Genomic DNA, 13473 nt, shown 5'->3' with positions numbered 1-13473 from the left:
CGAAAAAATCAAACCAAAAATCCCTGATCATCTGTTACAGCACGTTGACTCACACCCAGTGGTGCAGAGACATTGGAAGCGTTTTCATTTATATTAGTATTGCAGATCTGATTGTCATCATGGAAACACTGTGATGCCTTCCGGATTAGAGTCAGTGATGATGAAGGCAGGGTTTGGTCCTAACATGAAAACAAACATCTCTCTCACACTCATACATTTGTGGATGAAAATATCTAACCCTAATACACACCAAATCCAAGCAATCAAATAAACACAAAGTCTCACAGCAACCCATGATCCAAGACTAACACAAACATCTCACGTTACAGTTTACCGGCAAACCTTGTTCTTGGCAGATGACTACTTTGCTAAAAAACAGCAATACTGCAAATAAAGCTGTTATTTAGTCCCAACCTTTCACAGTATGAGTGAATGACAATGTCAAATTGTCCAAAAAGGCTGACAAATCAACTCTTTAACAAACAAGTGTGGAAATTGGAATGTTTAACTTAGTGCTATACAATGAGATACTGATCAATAAACATTCAAAAACTGTACCATGTACAGTAGATCTATATGATCAGAACACAACCTGCTGCTTGATTAAACACATTCCTGAGGGAACATGTTATAACACAAATTTTAATCATAAATATATAACGAATTGGGTACACTGGGTACAGCACTTTAGAGATTATCCAAATCAAATATTTGTTTGGTTGCACAACATAATGAAAAGAAACAGAACAATTTGTTCTTCACTACAATTTTATTGGATATTTGGAGCTTTGTATAACTGTACTTTATTTTCAAAGGGCCTGGCCTAGTTCCTGTTGGCACACATGGTGAGCTAGGATACGAGACAAAATGACACACCACAAAAGAAAGTGTGTACATTTGGGGTTGTGTACTACAGAGTCTATGTGGTTTCTTTAAAATATGATAAAATCTGCCAAATAGGGTGAAGTCATTGCGGTTGTTTCCAATACAGCTCCACCTGTTTCAAGAATTTCCCTGAAACAAGTGGCAATATCTTGAAATAAAGCAGAATACGATGAATTACATCACTGGTTTGATGTTTTTTGCTTTTCGCATTAGAGAAAGTAAGGGAGTCCAGATCCTTGTTACTTTGAAGTGATACAATATGGGTCATTTACTGAGCTCTGACGCACGAGTAGGGAGTTGGTGAAAAGAACAAATGAAATGTTTTAGCAATCTTCAGAGGTTACGCAACTAAGAGTTAGATATGAGTTGAATTAAACCAATGACTGATGAAATCCGGAACATAGTATTTTATGGTTTTGCACCTGTAATCCACATAAGCACAATGTCAGTCTGCTTTGTACTCACCTTCTATCCGAGGCCCTGACTTGATGTTCAAACTTCCTGTCATGGCTGACACTGACACTGTCACGCTGGGCCTCTTGGGATGAGATTCTGTCTCCATGACAATAACAATCTGGGCAGTGTGGATAGAGACCTTATGGAAGGTCAACGCCAGGCTCCTGATGTTGGTGGTTTTACCCAGAGCTGAGGCCTGATGGTGAGGGTCTGATTGGGAGAGAACGAGTCTGGGCAGCATCCTCGTAGGAGAGGAATGAGGTGTGGAGGAAGCAGACAGTTGATGACTGGAGGTATCCCACACATGGTTTGGTAGTACTTTTTTCAGGTAGGCTTTGGCCTGCTCCAGCTTCGCCAGGGTAGGATTGATTTTCAGAGGGCGTGATAGCTCTACGTTCAGCTCAGCTTTGGAGACAGAAAGAAAGAAGACAAATAATTTAAAAAAAGATGGGAGGCATGAAAGGGTGAAGACAAAAAACAAGGCTACCTCATGACTGAGATACACAGAAAAGTGCATACATGTTTCTTTGCTATCTGAAGGGTTCAGTGTGTTTGTGAATGGGAAATAAATATCTTAGATATTTTTTATGTTCAGCAATCTAGTGACAAAATGTTCAGTCTTTTTCTGTGCTAAAGCGAGACTCCTTTTACTATGTTAAACTCAATAAAAAAGTTAATTTATTCACTGTTGGCAGGGGTCTTTGCTGAAGCCAGGCTTTATCATCGCACCCGAGCAAGATCTATTGTCACCTACCCTACGAGACGTTACCATGCAGCCAAGGTAACGTCTCGTAAATCAACCTGTTAACTCTTCTCTCCTCTTCCAACCTGAACCTGTTAGATACCGACTTGGTCAAGTCTCAATCTCTTTCTCCTTCTTATATGAACACGCACAATTATGATCTGTCTCACTGAGATATCTTAACATTACATTCCAGAGCAAAATAGACTATTTTCTTTATTCCAGCCCCATAAATCCAAGACTTTTCAGCATCCCCTGTTCTACCTCTCCCTCACTCTCTGATGCAGTACAGCCTTCAAACACTTGACTGGAATTTATAGAGACACATGACTTAACTCAATGCCGTTTTACACCACTTCCATGATCCCATTTTTCCACTTGGTCATGATGATGGGAGAAGGAAGCAGCTGAAAAACAACAGCAGCTGTTTTTAATGGCCTCATCAAGGAGCCAGTGTTTAGAGGCTTTTCAGGGGTTTTAAGCCTCCTGTCTGTCTCCTTCCCAGGTATGAGCAGCGGATGACATGACCAGGAGAGCTGCCAGGAGAGGCCCGCACACACGCATACATGTCTCCACAAGTTCAGAGGACATTACCTTGGCTTACATTCATTTCCTGGAGACCGACTTTAACATTGACCATAGTAACTACTTGTATAGTCCTAACCCATACCCTAATATAAACATGAACCCATACCTAACCTAAACCAAACCGTTAAACATGTCTTCTCATTCAAATTTAAGGATTCGAGTTATGGGGTCTTGCTTTTTGTCCACATAATGTGTTAACAGATTTAGGTCCCCACAACATGGGTAATTCCTGGACCACAAATTCACGCCCACACTCCAACACTTTCTGCCCTCAAAGTTTTCTTTTCTTTTCATTTGATCCAGTAGAAATAAGACCCTTGGTCAAATAGAAGGATGGCTGGAGAGGGGAGCTGGAGGAATGATGGATTTCACTGTGCAATGTAGCTTATCATTTCCACTTGACTTATCACCAGGAAATGTTCCAGTGGTTGAATAAATACCGTGTATGCAGCTGTTCATCCAGGTTCCTCTGCTCGCCTCCAACGTTCTTTCATTCTTTCATCCTCTTCCCTCTCTGTTTCATGTAACCCGTCTTTCTGCTTCCTCTCTCTTCCTATGTCCTATTTTTTACTATTACTCCATCCCCCAAACTCAACAGCCCCTCCCTGATCTGTAATCACATAAAGCTGTCTCCGATCACCCACTCAGGGCCAGTGATGGGGCCTGGGCTTTGCCTGGCTCTCCGCACAGGGAGACCTGGTCCTGATTATCAATTGTTCCTCCTCCCAAAATCTATTTCTGCCATCAGTGTGAAAAAAACCATCCTGCACAGCAGACCCCAGCTCTGGAGTGACAGTGTTAACCCCTCAGCACCTTGGAATAATCCATTTTTAACTTTTAATCCAAAATTATTTCACCATACAACCAGTATTTAACTATTCATCAGTCTCTACAGGATGTCTTGATCTTAGCAACTAATACAAATTTGTGTATTTTCCCTCCCATAGTCTCTCTCTCTCTCTCTCTCTCTCTCTTACTTTGGAGGAGGATTACCAGAGCACCTCTAACTGTACCAGGGAGGGTGATTAGCATAACTAAGTCTGGATGGCAAATTACTCTCCCTGGTTAAAAGGTGGCAGAGAGAGATGCTACATGGAGAGACTGACACACAGACACAGACAGATGGACAGAGATACACAGCCAGAGAGCTGAGATGCCACCAGAAATGTGCTGGGCAATTCAAGCTATGTTGGATGAATTGTTTCTGTAATAAAATGATGAGACCGTTGAGCGGATATCGTCTGGTTTTGGTGGGAGGACCCAGTGTTCTGATGAAGATACAGGTTTTTTTAAACAACCCTCTCACGTTTACCAACTAAAATTATTGCTAGAGACCGTGCAAGGACACGCTCTGATGTTCTGCACCAAAGCGGGCTAAATATTGTTGTCCTGCATACAATATTTTGGTGGAACAGAAATGATGATCGACAACTGACAGCTGCCATGAATTCTTTGGACTGTTTATGGTGATAAAAAATTCCCTATACTGCAGCTACAACACTTCTATTAATGACATTCCATTAACAGGGTTGGGTTATGCAATCTGCTGCCAACAGATGTACAGTATGTCTGACATCATCTTTCCCACATCTCAAATTGTTTAAAGAATGGTTCAGATTTAAAAATATAATAATGGCATAAAGTAAGTTCACAGAGCTGCAGAAATAGAGGAACACCGAGTCAGTTTATGACAAATCTTTCCATCAAAAGATTTGTCTATTGCCTGAAAGTTTTACTGACATTTACAGCTAATTCATTAAAACATAAAAATCAGACTTCCAATAACTTAACAAATAATTTAAATGTAAATGTATTCCACTTATATGTTTATGACACTAAGTAAATGTATCTGGATTTTAAGTTGTGTGAACTCTCCAGGGAGAACCATGGAGAGGAAGAGGGCCACAGCATCTGTATAGCTATCCCCTGGCTGTATCCAACAACCAGTGGAGCACATCTTTGCAGAATTCAAATGTAATCTAATCCCTGCGTTATATGGCCATATGTAAAATACATCCAAGTCATGTCCTTTTCTGATTCAAGACAGGCTTTACCGTGATGTTCGTGTGGTGGCACTATCCAGGCAAAGGAGCCATAAAAAGACTAAGCTGCAAAATACTGTATTTATGGATCAAGATCTATCATAAAGACTTGAAATATACTGCCACACCTCTTTGAGACTGTAGCATATAGCTGAAACTACCTGGAACAAAAACATGTAAGTACAATAAATAAATAATAAACATGCAGCATTTCTTTCAAATGTTTCTGTTATGGCTTGAAATGGCAATAAAAGGCAAACAATTTAAAAATATAGATAATTTAAAGAAATTTGGTACATTCATTGCCCAGCTATAGGCAGTGGCAGTCACACAAAAGTGTTTTTATTGGAATAAAATCTTTGCTTCAGATTTGAGACTTTATGTGTTTTAAGAAGATTGTCAGTGGAAGGCTTGTGCAAGGAGCAAGCATCAAGACTGGAGGTTAAGAGGTGGAGTTGGTGTTCATATCAGACCTTAATGTGAACAGGCTGGGGGTAATCATAGACTAGCCCTTCTCAGGTGTCAGCCTCTATTAGCACTGCAGAAAGTGGGACATCAAGGTCTGACGGAGGCACATACACACACATACATAACTCTGCAAAGTGGTGAGGGAGATCAACTATGCTTATTACCCAGGTTACTGTGCCTTTTTGGCAAGGTCATACATGACGCCAACCCCACTTTGAACCTGGTGTCGTTAATGTGCGTGTGTGCAAACACCACAAACATTGTTTTCATTCCCAGCCCACTTTTGATTTCTCGAGCTGACTTTCATGACTCCTGACAGGAGAGAGCCTGTGTCAGAAACAGGTGGCATAGTGTAAAATTACACAAGGTCCACATGTGAAAAGAATGTGTGGATGTTGCGGTACCAATCATTTTTTGAGGTATATCTGCAGAATCCCACTGTCACAAAAAAGCCTCATATCAAGTAAGGCCAGTGACATGGACCACAAACGCCATCTGATTCAAATTAGAGTGGTTCTGGACGGTTCGAAGGGGCACAGGCTTGTATACAGTAACTGACAACATTTCTACAAACCCATAGCTTGACGGGAACCAGGGACACGGGAGAGTAATGGTTCCAATTTGTTTGAGCTAATCTATCACCTGCTGCTTCTCTGCAGAGGGCATGAATGATATCTCATCTCCAAGTGGTAGCAGTTACCTCTGGACTTGTTCAATGACCCTCGCTCAGACTGGAACTGAGTAAGATAAATGAGAATGAAGTATGTGTTTGAATGCTTGCGTGTTCACTGGTCAATCACTGAACCCTGTTACTGTTGGAAAAAACTAACCTAGCCTAGCCTTCTTTTATAAACGAGCTGGTCAAACCTTGAACCCTCCTGGTTCTGAAAAAAATGCCTGCTTCCTATCTGCACGTGGATTAGCATTGTAAATGTAAATCTATGTGTATTTAATGAGCAGCTGCTGTGTGAGGGTCAATGCTGAAACACCATTGAATTCACAGTACACATGGAAAAAGTGTTTCCCACTCAGCATCCTTGGGAGGGCAGCTTTGATTGGTCTTGCAGAATAAATGCTGCTGAAATTGCAAGCATATTGCTGTAAACACACAGCACTACATGTCCTCACGGCGGTCTGCTCTCTGTTTGCGCCTCACTGAAATAAATCAAATGTGAAGCAGTGTTGAATCAAAGTAGAGCTGCCAGACATGATACATACACATCACAGCGAGAGACGCTTATAAAGACTTGCACATGCAAATAAAGCATATCTAAAAAATATTCATATTTAAAATTTGTGTCTTACAAGGTCAAGACATTTACTGACATTCTTTCTAATGGCAATGAAGCTTTACTACTAAGACTGGCAAACATGTCCGCCTAAAAAATTATTCATGTTCATCTCCATGTACTGACTAAGCAACAGCAATGAGTGCAGTCCATAACAGTCAGAAACAATGCACAAACTCCTGCTCTTTGTAACTTCTTTCTTTGCTCCTCCATCCGTGAGGACGATAGTTATCTCCAACAGAGTCATCTAACCTAACAACACACGGTTGTGTGTGCATGTGTGTGTGGATGGGGGTAAAAGGGGACCAGTAGCATGTGTGGTCACTTCCAGATATTTCCAGCAGAGCCTGACCTGGTGACCTCCCAGTGAGTCTGGATTATGTGTGAGTCATTTGGGAGAATGCTGTTGTATGTGTGTGCATGTGGGGAGTATGAGTGTTCAAGGGAAATACCTGACTGTAATTGCAGTTGGGATCTGTGCTTCAACTGCATACAGGAATCACATATAACCTCAGCCGATTGTGATTTATCTTTAAAGATATAATCCTCTTAATAAACCATATCAAGTTGCAAAAACAACTCTGGGTGTGTTAAATTCTCAAGGAAAAATATACCAAGTAATGTAAAATCAATTTAAACATTCTGAATCTATGGAAACAATATTAGACTTACTGCTGTTTGTCTTTCTTGCACCTCTCCAAGGGGAGGTCAGAGTTCAGGAAAGAAATGGTCTGTATTTATAATATTAATGATATACTCATTAGATTAAAGGAAAGTCTCTCTACTCACTATGCCAACATGCCTCTCCTGAACAGTGAATTCCAAAAAGTAAACTAAAATATTATTTATCGTACACGATGTAAACCTGATAGGACTTTTAAGGGAATTAATGCCTCGCTGGATGGTTACGATTATTTTAATTTGGCTGCCTGCACCATCTGGAATGAGCACATGGGTAGATGGACATTGCTAGTGTGAGGTAGCATTGTGTAATGCTGTGGTGTACAGAGAGCTACATTGTGTTGTGTGAGTCCATGAGGACAGAGCAGCTGAGGGCTTTCTGCTGACAGCACGGATACGTGTAGGCATGGGGGCTACTCGTGTCCAGCCTGGAGCTCCTTCTTGTAAACATGGACAGTATGTGTTCATGATTGGATGCATGTGGAAGACAGACCTTATGTCAAAGTTTATCCCTAGTTGAGTGTTAGTGTGTATGCATCTGCAACATCTGGCCCGCTGGATTCAGGGAGCTGAACTGAAGGATGTCTTGTGCCTACACAGACTCAATGAAATCCTCAAATGAATAAGAAGGTTGTGCACTCGCATTGTAGCCCACTCACACTTTTATTCCTTGCAGTTCTGTTTGGATAAAATGTCAGCCACACCCTTAGGTCAGCAACCTTAAAGCTACTCATATGGATATAATATCAGTCTAAAAATAGAGAGAGACCAGACCCTGTGAAAGGCATTCTGGATGTCTGATGTTTCCAACACGCTTAAATCAACAGCTTGTAGTCTGCTATTAAAAGTGACAAATATTAGCCATATCCATGACCTCCAGTAGAAAACACCCGAAATATCATTAAGAATGCCAATTATGTGCATATGTCAATGTAAATTTTAATGTGAGTGTACAGAAGTTGTATCAGACACTAGTGAGTGTGTGTGTGCATGCCAGCATGTATCTGTCTCTGTGTGTGTGTGTGATCCCCACCTGGTCCATTGAAGAAATCTTTGATCTGGAGGCAGAGCAGTGGTGAAGGAATGCCCGTTTTACCGTCTATTTCTCCTTCTACTGTCTGCAGCCAGAACACGTTGTAGTCAAGAGATTCGGGAAGAGTCTTTCCTGGGTCTGCAAAAACATGAGATGGATGAAAATATAAAGAGAAAAAGGAGGAGAGAAAGAGCACTGAGAAAGGAAGACAACATGAGAGATAAAAAAAACTGTGCTGACATATTTAACATTAAGAGAGTTTACATTTATTAGTCTGCTATGTCTATATATGTTGGTATGATGGGTTTGTAGCAAAGTAACTTTCCCAGAGCCAATATCTCAATGTGCTTCAGCTCACCAAGGCACTTGTAATCAGAAGTTACTCCTCTTAAGGCCACGTCAAACACAGACAGCTCCATCCTCTGCTTGCGGTGGTGGCAGCTGAGAAGAGCAGATGGTTGCATCACCTGGAGATACAGGAGAGGTTCTAACACCTGGTCCCCTGCCCCTCTTCTCCCCGGCTGCCTCACTATGGTCACACCCAGCGCCTGGCGGGCTGAAGAGCGACTGGGAGTAGGCAGACTATTCATGGAGAGCAGGCTGCCTCTCATGAGCGGGGAGGCTGGCTGTGAGGTGTTACTGTTGAAGATGTCGTCAGCTGTCAGGTCAGCAAGGGAATCCTGTGCAGCTGGAGCAGGTTCTGGAGTCGGCGATTCAGAAGCTTGAGGAGACTCAGACAGGATCTCCGGCTGGTTGAGGGCACTCTTTCCAACCTGAAGCAGATGTAGAAGAATCATTGGTCCATCTCAACTTGCCTGCATCATACATATCCTGTTTGAAGGATATAAAACAATGACTAATTGTACTGTACACATTTAAGTTGCATTACAATATTTAGTTGTAATACAGACTGTATGAAAATATCCTCAGCAACTATACAATGTAGCATAAACTCATGATGTTGAAAATGTGAACTTTTAATCCTGTATACACCAAGCCAATTATCACATAAAAACTAAACACATTTTGCTGTTGTGTATGGAATCAATGCTAGTGAATGTCAGACAGATCCAGGTACTGAATCACCTGACATCTTCTATGTTCCCCCAATTTTGTTTACCTTCTGCTCAGCCTCCTTTTTCTCTAGTGAGCTGGGGCTGTCAGATGATGAGGGAATGGCCTTTGAAGAACTTGAGCAATAAGTCATGATAGACAGCCTACTAGCCGTGAGAAAGATGTCAAAAGGGATGAAGTTGAGGTTCTTGGTGATGGTGGACTTGTGGGAGGGCCTAGCGATACAGTGGTGGCTGGCCCCACTCTGCTGCTCTATTTGGACAATACGGATGTGAGCACTGTCGCTGCCAAAGCCGCTGTCCTTCCCAGTTCCGCTGTGACGTGATGAGATGTCAACAGCCGTCGCAGGGTCACGACTGCCATGCTTGTTCTCATGTCGACTCACCTGTACATAAATACAATGAGAGGTATAAAGACATGTTCACATTGAAGTCAATTGAAGATGGGGTTGGGGGCCTCATTGTAAAAGATAGTGCTTTCTTTGCTAGCTTTGTAGACTAAGGGCTAAACGTCTAGGTTATAGAAGCAAATGGGGATTTTCATTAACAACCAAAGTAAAAAGAAGGCAGAATGAGGCCCCAAGTTGGTTTTGTTTCTAGTCAAATGTGTGTCAATTGTGCCTAATATTAATATTGATCAATATGCTAAGTGGTGTGCTATTGAAACATGCATTCAGTCATGTACACAAAGAGAACGGCTACCAGTGTAACTTGACGAACAGCGTAACATGTACAACATCTTTATGAAAACAATTCATTCAAAATTTGTATTAATTCAAACATATCTCAAATCAAACCAATATGGTTTGTGAGGATTAAAGAAGGTTGAAGGAGGCCTCAAACAAATGGATGAAAAGATTCTATTCTCTTTTTTGGGACAATTTGTTTCTTGTTTGGATCTGGGCTTTACAAGAGAAAACAAATCAAATCAGTTGCTTCATTGAGACCATGGACAAATTGACCAAAGAGGGAGAGAATCACATAACCACAAACTTTATAAAAGAGCCTTACCCCATCGAATCAAATTGTTTCATGCACTGACTGTGGTATTGTGTATAAAGCATCTAAGATTTTCTGCTGGACTCCAACTAACAGATATTGGGAGACTTTCAGCCGTTGTGGCAATAAAAAGTTCAAGGCTATAAAGAAGCTGCCACTGATTCCCATGGGAGGGCAATGAGACAAACATTTGAAAATAAAAATAAGAAAAATATAAAAAATTATTATTATTACTGAATATTTATCCAATTTATCCGGAATTGACAAATAAGGGTAAACAATTCTCGGGTATGGAAGATTCTTTGTAGATTCTAAGAAGTGGCCACATCAAACCAACCCCACAAAAGGCAGAAGTGAAAACATGGAAAAATTGAAGAAGGCACATTTACAATTTGAACAGTTCCTGATTGCTCTATCACTCTTGACAGGTGCACCATGAAGAAACTTGGGGGTATATTCATTACATCATGTCCAATAACATATAAAAACATGTTTTTTTTGCATCTTAATTGTTAAAGTGTCAGATTTAATTTCCTTAGGCTGCCTTTTGAAAAAATGATTTTGATAAATATTTTTTTTTTATCAAATTATGTTTTTTTAAAAGAACCAAGGTGTTTCCTATCATATCACACCATTGTCTGCTCCAACCCACACATGGTAGCTATTATAACATGTTCTCTCAGATGCCCCTTCTCTTTCTCTACCTCACCCCCTCCCACCCGCTACATGAGAATTTAAAATGTATATTATTGCTGTGGTGGAGATAGTGTTTCAAGACCTCTAGGCAAACATTAAACCCACTGGCAGGACATTAGACAGAATACTTGACTTATTAGATATTTCCTATTCTAAACAGTGTCATCAAAGGCTAAGAACAAGAGCCATATAAAACACAGCAGCATGCTTGCCCGCCTGCCTGTTCTGTACACCCAGCCTCATGTGTGGGGCTTCTATATAATCTGCTCTGCCAGATTCTTCTCCTTTCCCTGGCCTAATGAGGACAGGATGTGTGCACTACTTTTCTGTAGAAATGTTAGATTTTCCAACCAATGGGGAGGGGAGAGAAGGCAGAAAAGAACCTGGACCTGTTTCCATGTGTGTTGTGTTAAGCGGTTTAAACGTGTATTGAGGTAAGGAGGTATTTCAAAAAGGTACTTGGCAAAGGAAAAATGACCACTCCAAGGAGCGCCCCACGTTGAAAGGGACAAATAAGCTGCTGTGCAGCTGGAAAAGAGCAAGCGCCAGGAGAAACTGCCAGATACTCTTTACGCTTTTCTGTCTCTTTCCCAAGCTGAGGCTGTACACATGCATTTACAATTACAGCAAATACCCCGTCTTTTTTTTTTAACCACCACTACTAAGAGAGTGCCCCCTAAGCAAATTTTTTGGTCTATTTTTAGATGTGCTTACAAGTGGAATGAGGGATAATAGGGCGCACAAATGGGGGGTGCAGAGGAAAAGAGACAATGAGAAAACATGCAGTACCCAGCACACACAGGCCATATAGTTTAAATCAACACATGCGAACAATGCGTTCACCGACATGTACACATAAACAATGCAATCTTTCTCTGGACTTGGTTGATCGTCATCATGACCATGCGACTTCACACACAAACACACAGCCCCCCCAGCCCCACTCGGCCAGTCATGAAGTCATCCCCTCAGTCCCAAGTCAGAAAATACTGGAAAATGGAGGATAATGCCCAAAGTGTGAAACCATAAGTCTCCCAAGTGCCAATCATATTAGAGCGCATCTGTACGACTTCTGACACCTATTTCTGTCAGTGTAACTCAGAACAGCTTGGCTAGAGGAAAGCTAATATGTGGAAGCAAATGTCACATCATCCAAATGCCAACCGTTTACAGTTTTGGCTCGCTAGTTAAGTATGACAACATAGCTTTTACATCTGAATAACACATATGCAGTTGATTGTTTCCAGATGAAAGAAAAGTAGGTTGCATTTCAGGTTCAGAGATCAGGAAACATGAAAATCAGAATGTTTTAAGACAGTAGGGAAATCCATGATAGTCGGTAGGAAAAAATATAATAAATACAGTCCAAGTAGGAAAGGTGACTATCATTCATTTCAAAACGGTCCATTTAAAAACCACATAACCCCAATGAAGTCTGATTCCAGTCAAAGTATATACAAAATGTTAGCAACCTGCACAAGTTCACTTTAGGGGCACGAAATAAAGTAGAACGGGCATAAAAAAGACTGGTAACTATATAAGGGTAACACAAAAGACTTCAGAGCAAACCTACGATTTTGAGAAGTATTTCTGCTACTAGCATGACATGCCATTGAATGAGATATGAATAAGAATGAACTGCATTTGAAGTGCATCGTAGAAAACACAAATGCAGAAACAAAATATATAAATGTGCACAACTTTTTTTAAATAGTTAAATGTCTGATAGTGACCTAATCAAAGTATTGGTGAATAGAAAGGTTGGGTGAGTGACATTAAGAAGTTTGTTAATTTGTGGTGATGGGTCAAAGCATCAACTATTGACACTATTACAAAATTAAAGAGTTGTTGAAGAAGTATGTAGGGACAGAGCTGTCATTGAGAGCCAGAAACAAATTGTAGGCAGACTTGTAACAATGTCATGTTTTCTTTCAAAAAATAAAAAAAATTAAAGCATGTGCATTACGTTTTAACTGGGGTTGTGGCTTTCAAATCATGGTGAAATATATGCTTGTTTTTAACTTTGACAGAAGTGACAGTTACTGTAGAGAGAAAACAAGGTGCAATTAGTTGCAATTTTTTAACCTAAATGAAACCAATGGCAGAGCAGTTTGTTGTTCATGTTCTCGAATAGAAAGACTCCTAGCACATTTACCCCACGTTCTCTCTGCTACTGTGGAATTCCCTTTGAAGAATACGGTCAGATTACTACTATCTTTTTTGTCAGAACTATTCAGTTGTACCTTGACAACATCAGAGTTTACTGGTTACGCCCCTGCTGTGCTACCCACGATTGTTTACCAGAACCCTAAAGTTGATAGCAGGCCTTTGTGCCGTTGGAAGAAACCTCAATAGTGAAATACTGCAACTTAATCAGAAATAATAAAAATAATAGTTAACTGAAATCCATAAAGGCTGCAATTTATCCTCTCATTTTCTTGTGGAGAACAGAGGGGGGGAGACATTCATAATATGATGTCACTGCTCTTTGTATGCCATAACAGTGGTCACAAAAAAGGGG

General features: G+C 40.7%; 1 protein-coding gene across 1 annotated transcript in view; it reads right to left on the bottom strand.

Moving 5' to 3' along the window:
* LOC133013557 (intermembrane lipid transfer protein VPS13B-like) overlaps positions 1–13473 on the bottom strand; it is a 325549-nt gene that overhangs the window by 76037 nt on the left and 236039 nt on the right. The window contains exons 35-38 of the mRNA XM_061080533.1: positions 9305–9643; positions 8543–8957; positions 8185–8322; positions 1351–1746 (exon numbers count right to left, since the gene is read on the bottom strand). Of these exons, the coding sequence (XP_060936516.1) occupies positions 1351–1746; positions 8185–8322; positions 8543–8957; positions 9305–9643 (1288 nt within the window). The remainder of the gene's footprint in view (positions 1–1350; positions 1747–8184; positions 8323–8542; positions 8958–9304; positions 9644–13473) is intronic.

Source organism: Limanda limanda, chromosome 11 (assembly GCF_963576545.1).
Source record: "Limanda limanda chromosome 11, fLimLim1.1, whole genome shotgun sequence".
NCBI lineage: Eukaryota > Metazoa > Chordata > Actinopteri > Pleuronectiformes > Pleuronectidae > Limanda > Limanda limanda.
The sequence above is the reverse complement of the archived record's forward strand: the minus strand, read 5'-3'. Positions and strand labels throughout refer to the sequence as shown.